The sequence below is a fragment of the Primulina eburnea genome, chromosome 8, assembly GCF_022965805.1.
Source record: "Primulina eburnea isolate SZY01 chromosome 8, ASM2296580v1, whole genome shotgun sequence".
NCBI lineage: Eukaryota > Viridiplantae > Streptophyta > Magnoliopsida > Lamiales > Gesneriaceae > Primulina > Primulina eburnea.
The window spans coordinates 36,630,640-36,643,319 of NC_133108.1; the positions used below are offsets into that span (position 1 = coordinate 36,630,640).

The 12,680-nt window shown below is 32.3% G+C and overlaps 2 protein-coding genes across 2 annotated transcripts; both read right to left on the reverse strand.

The window, feature by feature from the left end:
- Positions 1-3,048: 3,048 nt before the first annotated feature.
- LOC140839480 (70 kDa peptidyl-prolyl isomerase-like) lies at positions 3,049-9,762 on the reverse strand. Its single transcript, XM_073206204.1, has 12 exons — positions 9,488-9,762; positions 9,273-9,359; positions 7,519-7,779; positions 7,146-7,223; positions 6,812-6,892; positions 6,524-6,721; positions 6,345-6,431; positions 5,090-5,214; positions 4,698-4,821; positions 4,445-4,590; positions 3,419-3,546; positions 3,049-3,278 (listed from the first exon to the last, which is right to left on the reverse strand). Exons 1-12 carry the CDS (start codon positions 9,642-9,644, stop codon positions 3,176-3,178), a joined length of 1,575 nt encoding a protein of 524 aa, XP_073062305.1. The 5' UTR covers positions 9,645-9,762; the 3' UTR covers positions 3,049-3,175.
- Positions 9,763-9,948: 186 nt separating this feature from the next.
- LOC140839225 (uncharacterized) lies at positions 9,949-12,332 on the reverse strand. Its single transcript, XM_073205863.1, has one exon. It carries the CDS (start codon positions 12,330-12,332, stop codon positions 10,149-10,151), a length of 2,184 nt encoding a protein of 727 aa, XP_073061964.1. The 3' UTR covers positions 9,949-10,148.
- Positions 12,333-12,680: the final 348 nt, after the last annotated feature.

Below are 12,680 nucleotides of genomic sequence, written 5' to 3' on the forward strand. Positions count from 1 at the left end.
TCCTCAACCCATATTTTGGCTAATTTGATTTCGGCTTCTCCGTAAATTCTATTATGAGAAATATCAATTACATAAATGAAAGGTAATTTCTTCTAACAATTGACATCAGAGAGCTAGGTTCGATCAGGCGATTCCATCAAAAATGACATCCATGAGATTTTATATTGATAAATTCACAAACATGATTGATTTTGGAATATGGTGGCTCTTTAATATGAGAGCCTTTCTCGTATATCAAGGTCTGCAAGAAGCTCTAGAATTCAATAAGAAAATACCAGAATCAATGTCCGACGAAGAGAAGAAGGGATCTTCGATAAGGCACACAATGCCCTGTTTCTATCTGTTAACGTTTATATCCTTAAGAGACGTGAAAACTTGCAGCACAAATTCACTCAATGTTCTTGAAGACTCGGTAATCAAGATAACCAAATCACAGACCCTACTCACAAGCAAATAACAACACAATACGATTACGTGGTTCGGTCTTGATTAGACCTACATCCACGGAGAAACACACCAGCCTTTATTGAATTACCAGAAGAACATATAATACACAAAGTTTTAAACTCGGCAGAAACAAAACCAGGAACAAAATACAAGAACCGATAAAGCCTTATTCCCTTTAATCTCCTTGTGTTCCTTGCTTCTGACTTCCTCTGTGTATAGCGTGATCTTCTGTATCCTGATTATATCACCAGGTTCCTCCTTGCTTGGTCCTTTCTTCTGGAAGCCTGTTTTTTCTCTCTGAAGTCAAGAAGAAGAGCCATTCCGTTGATTTTCCCCCGCTTTATCAACCAACCACTTTAACCGTCTTCTCTGATGTCCGGTTATGGGCTCTTAACTCACCAGTGTTGATAGGCCCATCTTCTTCCTCATGCTTATTGGGCTTTACTTTCATTTGGCCCAATACCTCCCAGCCCAAACTATTGAGAAACCCGTTCTACACTATCATTAGGTGATAAAGTTTTGAGAGATGTTTTAAAGGAAAAATTTTAGACAAAAATTTGTCAAAAATTGGAAAACTGGTATACGATCAAATCTTTGGCAAACACGATGTATCTAGCAAAAATTATACATTCTCAAGATGTTGGCATAGAAATCTTTGGAAGACCATCTCGATGATTTTAATCAGATAATTTTGGATCTTGAAAATATTAATATCAAAATCGACGACGAATATCAAGCACTAATTCTTCTGAGATCACTGATACATTGATTTGTGAGAGTGGGGGTGGGGGGGATTATCATCAACTCTTGAAGAAGTGAAAACGACATTACTCAAGAAACGATCGGAAGAGGTCGATGATACGAGGGCAGAAGGATTGAATATCATGGGCGAAGCAATAAGAGATAATTTAAACCCAGAAACATTATTAGATCCAAATCTAATGATAGGAGGAAATGTTTTATGTTCAAGAAAAAGGGAAATTTCAAGGAAGATTGTCCTGATTGTAAGAATAAGAAGTGTAATTTGGACAATAGAAGTGATAATGAAGATGTCCATGTAGCATCTGAAGGATATGACATCAGTGAAGTTGTTTGTTCAGCTAGTGAAGAAACAAGTCAAGAATGAGTTCTTGACTCAAGTTTCTCCTTCCATATGTGTCCACAAAAGAATTGGTTCCTCTCATAAAATCATGTGAAGGAGGAAGTGTATTGCATGGAAATAACAAAGCATGGAAAACCGTTGGCATTGTATCCATAAAAGTTAAGCTTGAAGATGACACTGAGAGAGTCTTGAAAGATGTAATGTACAACCTGAACTCAGAAGAAATTTAGTGTCAGTGTTAATGCTTAATTCCGATGGATTTTTTTTGTAAGGTCGAAGGTGGAATTTTTAAGGTCTTGAAAGGTTAATCAGTAATAATGAAAGGAAGACTTGAAAAAGACTTGAAAGTGCAGTATACAGAAATGATACATATGCTAATGTTGTAGGGAGTCTCATGTATGACATGGTTTGCACATGCCTTGATCTAGCCTATGTAGTGCTCGGTAATCCGTTACATGAGCAAATCGGGGAGGAAACACAGAGATGATGTGAAATGGATCTTTAGGTATCTCATGGGAAAATCTAAAATGGTCATGTTTTATTCTATTTGATTTCATATTCTTCTATGTGAATTCTATTTTGTGAAATATCAACGGAATAACAAAAGGGTAATTCTTCTAACAAATTGTATCAGAGCTTGTGGTCATGATCTGGAGCCCCATGGTAGGCACAACTTGTTGTACAATATAACACACATATCTCCACAATGATATGATATTGTCTACTGGAGTAAACACTCATGCCAACCATTTAAACCTAAAACTAGACTCGTATTAATTAATCCATACTCAAAGTTAATGTGTTCGACTCATCCTTAATAATATCGACAATATATTTTGACATCTTCAATTTTTAATTAGATTTATTACTATAAAAATAAATAAATAATAAAATTAATTTTTTTGTCGTAACAAAACCAACACAATCAAATTAACTAGCAAGTTATCAGTTTCATTATTATATCCTTTGTAAATTTGTTTTTTCTCATCAAATATCGTATAAATCCCTCACTAAGCATATCGATCGGATCCTATAATTTTTTTTTCTCGTAACAAAACCAACACAATCAAATTAACTAGCCAGTAATCAGAAAAGACGCATCACAAATATGCATTATATAACTGTATTTTATGTATTTTCCATATTTTTCCCTAATTAGTTACTTCCATGTCAATATAATTTCTTTTAAAGGTTAAAAAATATAAATTATTTTAAGTAAATCAAATTGATTTTAAATACCAATCACCCAGAGCAGTGGTTTGAATGATGGAGGGATACATGTATAATCTCATGTGTGAAACTATATATGATAACAATATATAATTAAGTTAACGAAGCTCTGAATTATTTCCATCATATTAAATTACATTTGAAATTTGAAAGTTGTTTATGACTATAAGTTTTCGTATTCCTGCAGATTATATAATACATATCAAATTTCAGTGAAAATTAATATTAGTTGGTCGCTAGACCTTTTCGAGACCATATATACCTAGAGATTATATTCAATAGTCCTTATTCATTCTTACGTCTATAAAAAAATCATGGATCTCACATATAAAAATAAATGTGGATTGTTGAATGCATACTTAAGACAATGCTCTAAAAATAGGTCGAATCAACTGCTTAATCCGTGATCCTTGAAATCATAGTACTATAAATTCTTGATTCTTGTCGACCATATTGCCTTTGTTTCTCCTTCAACTTCTTGTATACCATCCAAACATCCCTAACAGATTCATTATGAAAGTTCAACCATAATAAATACTAGCTTCAAAACACAAGCAATGTGTATGTAATATATAATAGCCTTAAACCATATATATGTGTGTGTGTGTGTGTGTGTGTGTGTGCAGACATGAAACTTACTTGTTGTTTGGATCAAGTGCGAGCACGTTCTTAATATCTTCTTCGGCTTTATCCAATTCCGATGTATTCATATATGCTTGGGATCTTCTGAAGAGAGCTTTGACATTAAAGGGTTCTACCTCTAATACCTGTTTTGGTAACAATAATTATCCATAATAAGTACATCATAATTATTATTATATCTATAGTATTATTATATATATACTATATATAAAGGAAGAAACCTTTTAATGTTAATTTATCATTTCTTTGATGCAATTTTTTTTTAAACATAATTGTACATCAAGAATTACATAAAGTACTTGATTTAAATTTATATCTAAAAAATTCTACGCACACGTGCAACATGTGTGCCTCGATACGCTAGTTATTAATAAAAAAAGAGAGTTGAACATAAAACACCGTTTGTGAAGTCTTTTTCTTAATCCAAAATTGCACTCCCACATTTAACTATCAAATGCATATTTAATGTGTTAGAGTATGCTTTATAAAAAATCATCAAATTACTAACTCTTATGTCATATTTAATTTTATTGAATATCGTAACTACGTCAAAATCATCAAATTACTAACTCTTATGTCATATTTAATTTTATTGAACATCGTAACTACGTCAAAACTTTTAAAACAAATATATATATATATATATATATATATATATATATATATATATATATATATATATAACTTGTTTAATTTAATGTTTTAGTCCATTAAATTTACAAAATTTACTTTTGTTACATTAGCTTTTAATTTTCAGTTATTTTTAGTCTAATTTATGACATGACATCTCATAAATCAGCAATTTTCGATGTCGCACATCAGTATTTTCGATATGGTATTTGCTAACGTCGTCACATCAACAATTGGACCAAAAATAGCCGAAAAATAGAAGTTAATATACCGAAATCAAATTTTGAAAACATATTAGTCCAGAACCTGAAATTGAACTCGTTAGTGAACCAAAAAAGCAATGTTTCCGATTGTGCAGTAATGCAATAAGAAAGATAAATAAAAGGGAAAGACCTTTGTGCAGAGTCGCATGACCTCGACATATTCTCCCAGTTTCAATTTGCACGCCGCATTGTTCAAATAACACAATACTCCCAAAGAATTTGCCTCTTGTTGCTCTTCATGATTAAAGGAATGGTTGTACTCAATCAACTTTGAACCCTGTTAAAATGTAGAATATTTGGAAATATTTAATTCAATGACCAGGAAAATATAACCAAATAAAAAAAGATTTACTGATATTTGGTTTTGAGACATATATCACATTCCTCCTCATACTTCCTAGAGGCAAGTTCAAATTTCCCATCTCTAAAAAGTAAGTTCCCTTCGTTTTTTTTCCTTCCACAAGCTATTATTCTTTCTCGAATGTCCATTTTCCAGAAGGGTTTCTCCTGCAAACAAAAATCCATAAAAATAGACAAAAGGAACATATATGTATATTTGATAAATAAAAGAAGAACGAGAATATTGATTGAAACATAATAACCAAAAGATTCGTCGTTCATTCTTTCGATCAACTATATGTTATTATCATGACAAGCGATAGATCACGAAAAGAAGTCGATCCAAGATGTGTGTGTAGAGACAAGAAGTTAAGATGAATTAGGATTACAGACAAGAATGAAGGGAAAAAAAATAGTTATAGTCATGTGGCCGGACCTTGATGAAGTCGATCAATTTGATTTCGTAAATTGATGAAGCTTCATCAGAGCTGATTTTGACTACAGCGACTTCTCCTTTTTTCATAGTCATAATCGCTCTATCCAAATCCTTGTTGATTTGCTCTGCAATTGATCGAACAAAAAAAGTATATATTAAGGCATAGTTTGGTACATGGGATAAGGGAGGGATTAATAAATAATCCTCCTTATCCCATGTTTGGTACATTTTTAAAAAGCTCATGATAATATCATGGGCCCTTGATAAATAATATTTTAGAATGATAAATTGTCACTTCTATTTGGTGTGATAATTTTAGTCTAATAATAAAATACACTACAAATGACTTAACTACCCTCAATTCATAAATGATTTTTAGAAATCTATGCTAGTAGGTAGAAATTAAAATCAAATAAATATTTTTATTTATTTTTATATATTATAAAATATGATAATTATATAAATGAATTCGAGATAATTATATAAATAATTTTTATAAATCTCTATAAAATTATTAGTATTACTCGATTAACCTTAAAAATTGATATTTGACTTGACTCACAAAATCAAGAGCTCAATTATCATATTTTATAATATATAAAATTAGGTAAAAATAAATAAATCATGCAAGCACATTAACAGATAAAAAATATGACTCAAGCAACAACTTTGAAATTATAAAATTTATTATGATAAGGTTAATTTTGTCATTACAATCTAATATATAAATTTAATCACTCTTATTAAAATCATACCAAACATTAAATATCATATCCTACATCTTATTTATCCTTAACTTATCCTTATATTATATATCACATGTTTATCCTATCATGTGTACCAAACTATGCCTAAGAGTTGACAAGCAAGGGAATGCATCAAACTAGTGGATAAACTTTTGGGAAAATTGGTCTGTATTCTTTAATTTTTAGCAATTTTAAGTATTTTTAATCGATAGTACTAATGTGATACTACATACATCACGATCACATTAGTTTTGCATTGTTTCCAAATCAATGCCTAGTCAAAATAGGGTAAAAATTGGCAAAACAAAGATGAAGTATATTAAATATTAAAATTTGATAGCATAAAAGATCAAAATTGCAAATAAGTAGATATACAATACTAAAAATGCAATCTTTCCTCTTAATTTAAAGTATGGTTTGTGTGTTTTCTTTTTATTAATTTTTGTAAAGAAGTATCAAATTTGATTTTTACTTTGGATTAAAAATACAATTGATAAATATGTAATTACCTCGCGCACAGATATATTCAAAGGGTTCTGCATCAGATCCTTTCCTTTCAAATATGGTACCATTTTCAAGTTTACCAATATAAGTTACTGCAAAAGCATAGACATCAAGCAAATATTCAACCAAGAATTAGGCCATTTATGTTACAATCTCATTTTTAAAAAAAAAATTAAGTTTTTACCTTTCACACGAGATCCTTCGTTAGGACGATCAAACCCTTCGCCCGTTTCCATTAATTTCTTCAAAATTTTCTTATGTCCGTCGATATCAACTACGCTTCTCCACGATATCAATTCGACACGAATGATGAGATTTGAGTAAGGAGATACAGTATCACCATCCACTTTAAGCATCTCATTTTTGCAATGCCTAAGACCATCTACAAATTAAAATTAATTTTAATGCACTAAATTATGTTTTTATTAGATCAAATTGTTTTTTTCTCTACAACGTGTGTGTTTTCACTTACGGGAGAACTTAACCAACAATTCTGCTTCCTCTCTTTTCCTCATGGTTTTCACGGCTTTGGCCATGGCGGGACATAGATGGCCTGACGAAAAACGAAATAAATTTGTTTTCATTACTACATTTGATATTATGTGACGTCAAACTTCAATTTCGTCTGCGCTCTAGAGTGAGAAAACTTCACGAAAATGACGAGCTGGATCACAATAATAATATTGATAAAAAAAATTTCATACTTCAATTAAGTCCGTCTCACGAGTAAATAGGAATCTTTGTATTTATTTAATTTAACGATGCCCAATTGAGAAATTACGGCCTATGATTTCCAATAGACTCACCATCCGTGAGAGAAAACTCCAAGCCTTCATCAGATTGAGAAACTATGTTGCCATTTTCATTTCTGGCCACATACTTCACTGCAAGAATATGACATGTTAAATCATCAGAAAATGCTGAAACATAGGAAAATTCTTAAATCAATATTGTAAATTACCCTATTTTTTTTGTTCTTGTCACAATTTGATTTTTAGAACAAATTATTATTATTTTGGTTTTCATCAAAATTCCTTGTTTTAGCTTGATATACCAGCAATACTCGACTTCATGTCGATACTTTGATGAAAATTGAAAGGAAAAAAAAAACTTCCAACCAACTTAAAATATATATTCTAGTAAAATTTACCTTCAATGGGTGGATATTTATAAATTTACCTAAAACTTCATCTTGATGATTGGGAGTAGCCCATCCCTCTCCTTCCCTTATAATCTTCTTCAAAATTCCTCCATCTCCTGAAATCTCTCTAATGGGGAACCATGAAATCAACTCAACATCAAATATTAATGTCGAATTCGGAGGAATTTGAGGGGGGCACCCCTTTTCTCCATATCCCAATTCTGCTGGAATTGTGAACATTGATCTTTCACCTTTCCTCATTGTGGCAATCCCTTCATCCCATCCTTTGATCACTTCACCTATCATATCAATTCGTGTCCAAACCATAACATTTTTTTTTTTGTGTAGAAAAAGAAGTAAACATTGGAAAAATTGGTTCCCATTTTCTAATGCAAAAACTCTGTATAAACAAAGGAAATCAGCCAAGAACGAGCACAAAATAACATAGTTGAAATGTATTAATCGTTATGGATAATTATTCCATCCAAACGTTGTTTCTTAGTGCCAGCGGCACACGAAAATTTAGGGGACTATTAGATATATAACCTTCTTTCCCATTTTCTTTTGATTTTTAACCTTCTTTACCTTAATCTTTGATAATTAACCCTCAATTAGAAATCTAATCCTAATTTTTCCAAAATTGCCCTGACCTTCTAAAGCCCAACAAACCTAACCCAAAATCTTAATTTTTTCCTCCTTCAATCGTGCTTTCATATCTTCCTACAATATTTAATCATTCTCCTCTGTATTCAAAAAAATGTTTGTTATCAAAATCCTTCTCTATAAGTGCTACTCTAAATCATGTTCATCTTTTCTTCTACTTCTTGTTTCCGCAGCATCGACGCCTAGCTTTCATGTCTCTACTATGAATTGTTTTTGGCAATCTATTTTTCCCTCCATTTCTTTTATTCATTAATCACATGAAGAATACATAAGTTTTAAAAAAGGAGATTAAACATTCATAAATGATAATGCATGGATTTAGGAATTTGGATACAAGAGACAAATTAAAGTAAATAATTGAAATCAATATAATTCCCTTTAAATGAATACTTTTCTTAACATATGCATACAGGGGTAGGGGTAGACTCAATTTTGGTAATGATCCTAAAGTTCGTAAAGGCATAACAAAGATAATATTTTTACTTTTGGACGTGGCTGGTTATTTTTAGGATTTTTGCAATATTTTTTTGAGTTGGAGAAGAGATTTATTACAACTGAGTCTCAAACTCGAAACCTAGTCTCAAACTTGGAGATGGTAAGTTTTGATATATATTATTGTTTACTGATAAATTCTAAATATTATGATGCAGTAAGTATTGACATTGTCCTTTTATTTTAAATGCATGGTCCACGCTAAGAAAATATTGAATGAATAACTCAAGACAAGACATCTTTTTTATTGTGTATATTTTTCAAAGTAATTAAATAAATTAATAATTAGTTCTTCATTGAAAAAAGAAAGAAACAGACCTCACGTCTGCAGACTGTAAAGGAGAAAATGTACATATTAGTCTACAACGTTGTGTTATTGGTGAATGGTTGGGAAGGCTGCAGTGTTAGAGAAAGTTGGAAATTTTGTTTCTACGAAAAGTGATATTTGTGGACAATTTATGATTTAGATGAATTTGAAGATATATTGGTTAAAGAAAAGTTGTTTTAAATGGGTAAAATAGTAAAAAATATATGTATTAAAATGAGGAGGTTATATTTCAAATCAGGAGTCAAATGGAGGTTAATTAATTAAATCTTCCAAAATTAATTTAGTGTTAAGAATTGGCAGAGAACATACATTGGCCTAATTTGAATGTGAAGGGAATTCCTCTATCCCGACTAGAATCAAAGACATCTCCATCTTTCAGCCTTACACTGTAATGAACTGAATCAAGAAAAAGAATTATGCGATCATCAACACGTTCTACATATGCTGCTAGCTTCAAAACGCCATTTATTCAAACCCGATTTGTTTTTCGAAGGAGATTTTATCTTTTTACATGGATTATTTACCTTGAACTTCATCACCAGGGATTGGAGTCTGCCATGAAATTCCTTTCTGAAGAATCTTTTTCAGCAGACCTTCAGCACCAATGGTTATCTCCTTAAAATCCGAAACTTGCGCTCCGGTCTTTAAGGAGATTGCTTCTTTAGATGCAACGAGTGTCATTTAGTTTTCCGATGTTTGAGTGAAAGATAAGAGCAAGTAGTTGGGTGTATGCTGTTGGGTTGAAGATAAGCCGTTAGTTTCCCTCCTCTGATTTTTTTTTCGTTTGGAAATCAGCTTCAAGCAAGTGTGATTTTTAGTGCCAAATCTTTGTCGGGTTTTAAAAGTTTTGGGGACAGAATTTTGCATAAATGGTTTGAGAAAATATTATGAAAAATAAGATATATAATCCGATTATAATCTTATTTGAACCATCATTTGTTCATGTGAGACCGTCTCACATAAGACCTCTCACATGCAGGGCCGATCCTAACAATATTTGGGCCTGAGTCTAACTTTTAAAAAGAGGCCTCTGAATCATAATGTGTGTTCATATTTTTTTAAATTCCATAGCAATTTTTCAAATTAAATCCATGCGTTAAAGACAATATAAAAAACTAAATAAATAAAAATATCAAACATGTCCAAAATGATGAATAAAAATATCAAACATGTCCAAAATAATCACTAAAAAACAACCCGCCTAACAGTTTTAGAGCTAAAAATACTAATCAAGTCTGTATAATCAAGTTGTTCAGTAATTTCTTTCTCAATCGATAACATAGCCAATCCATTCAATCTTTCTTGTGACATGGTTGATCGGAGAAAAGTTTTGATGAGCTTTAACTTTGAGAAACTTCGCTCTGCACTTGCTACTGTGACCGGGACAGTCAACAAGATTTTATACGCAATATGAGCATTTGAGAAACACCCATCCATTTTCTTCAAGTAATTCATTACATCAATGACCGATTTTGCTTCTCTTGGTAATGAGCACCTCAAGAATGTCAACTCCGAAAATAGATCATCCCCATTAATATCAGAACAACCCTTATGAGTCAAAGAATTTTCAAGATTCTTGCAAGACCTCAACAAGAAATCATCGTCTGCATGTTGTAACCTCTCTAGATTGAACAAAAAACCAAATGTTTCTTCATATTTTTGAAACTGTTCAAATCGAGCTTTCATAGAAGAACGAGCTTGATCGATTATAAAGAGAAAGTAGTTAATTCGAAAAGATTCTGCAGCTGACTGTATCACTTCTTCACTGTTACTTTCACCAAATTGTTTCTTTCTTCGAATAACACGTTTCTCTCGAAATACAGCTTCAATGCCCATCTCACATGCCATTTCTTTAGCTTCAACCATGGCTTGATCGTAACCATTTTCTCTAAATTCTTCAAGAAATAAAACAATTCCTTGTAAAAGTTTGATAGCAATATCAATATCCATATTTTCAGATTGAAGAAATTTGCTCACAGTGTTGATAGCATGCAACAACTTGTACCAAATTACCACACCAAGCAAGAATTCAAAATTCTCAAGTTCATATAATGCTAAGGACTCAGCTTCACTCTTCGTTTTGGGATCTTCGCTATCATTTGCCAAGTCATACAAAGCATCTCTTATTTGTGCAATTTGCTCCTTTATAGGTTTAACACTCTCAACATGACTTTCCCATCGTGTTTGTGACAATGGCTTAACTGTCAAACCCTTCACGTGATCTTTGAAAATCTTCCACCGCTTGGTAGAAGAGGAGAACAATGTATAGATCCGTTGTATTACTCCAAAAAATGACATAGCCTTAGGACAACAATTCGCCATATCACACAAAGCTAAATTGAGACTATGACAACCACAAGGAGTATAAAAAGCTCTGGGATTCATTTCAAGTAACCTTTTTTGTACACCTTTATGCCTACCTTTCATATTAGATCCATTATCATATCCTTGACCTCTAATATCATCAATATCAAGCTCAATATTGACTAAAGCATTTTTAAGATGCATAAAAAGCCCAAGTCCCGAAGTATCATCAACATCTAAAAATTGCACCCAATATTCTTCTACTTTTGTGAAACTTTTTGAATCATTTAAACATCGTATGACAATGGACATTTGCTCTTTGTGACTGATATCAGGAGTACAATCTAATATGATTGAAAAATATTTTGCTTGTCTTACCTTCGCAAGTATTGTTTTTCTTACCTCGCTTGCCAACATCTGTATCAACTCATTTTGAATTCTGCAACCAAGATATGTAGTATAAGTCTCATGGTCTTTAATCCGTCGGAGGTGCTCTTTCATTACTGGATCAAACTCTGCAATCATTTCAATCATTTGTAGAAACAAACCATTGTTTTCAACATAAAGTTTTTCATAACTTCCTCGAAATGCTAAGTTATTTTTCGCCAATCGTTGAACAACTGCGATTATCCTTTGTAACACTTGTTTCCAATGCTCTCTTTCTTTATTAATTTGTACTTGTACTCCTGCATCAATCACTTTATTTGTCTTCAATCTTCTTTCCAATTCAAGCCAATTCGTCATACACTCCATATGCTCCTTACTCGCTTCATGATTTGCAAGACATCGACTCAAATTATGCCAATCATTGTATCCTTCATTAGCTAACTGACCATATCCAGTCTTGGTTACTTGCTTCTTGAATAACTTACAGCAAAAACAAAAAATCTTGTTACAAGAAACTGAATATAATAGCCATCTTCTATCACTTTCCTCCCCGTTTGGCAAAATTCTCTTATAATGTGACGCATTGAAATGCCTGTTAGCGCTATCTTTAGGAAACACATTTATGACATCTCTATTCGGACCTCTTTCTACTAAAAAGTTTCTAACTTTTTGAAACATGTGAGTGGGTCTATGTGAGACCGTCTCAAGAATTTTAATCTATACGGGTCAACCATACTCATATTCACAATAAATAATAATAATATTGCTCCAAAAGGTGAAATCGCTCACCTTAGGCGCCTCTCACCCCCGGTCCGACAGGATTATGAGAGGAGATAAATCATGGTGACTCAGCCAACCAGCAGCAGCTAGACCTTATGCTACGCCGCGCACAAGGAGCTCCCCCTCATTGGAGGGAATTTAACTCCCACACTGCCGTTTGCGAGACTCGATCCCTAGTTATTGCTCCAAGATTTACTGGCATAAAAAGTAATACGTTTTCATGGATCACCCAAATAAGAGATTCGT

Coding starts and splice junctions, on each gene's coding strand:
- LOC140839480 (XM_073206204.1), bottom strand. CDS start 9,644: ATGACACTCGTTGCATCTAAAGAAGCAATCTCCTTAAAGACCGGAGCG. Junction 9,360..9,487: donor CCCTGGTGATGAAGTTCAAG/GTAAATAATCCA, acceptor TTCTTGATTCAG/TTCATTACAGTGTAAGGCTG. Junction 3,547..4,444: donor TCATGCGACTCTGCACAAAG/GTCTTTCCCTTT, acceptor TTACCAAAACAG/GTATTAGAGGTAGAACCCTT.
- LOC140839225 (XM_073205863.1), bottom strand. CDS start 12,332: ATGTTTCAAAAAGTTAGAAACTTTTTAGTAGAAAGAGGTCCGAATAGA.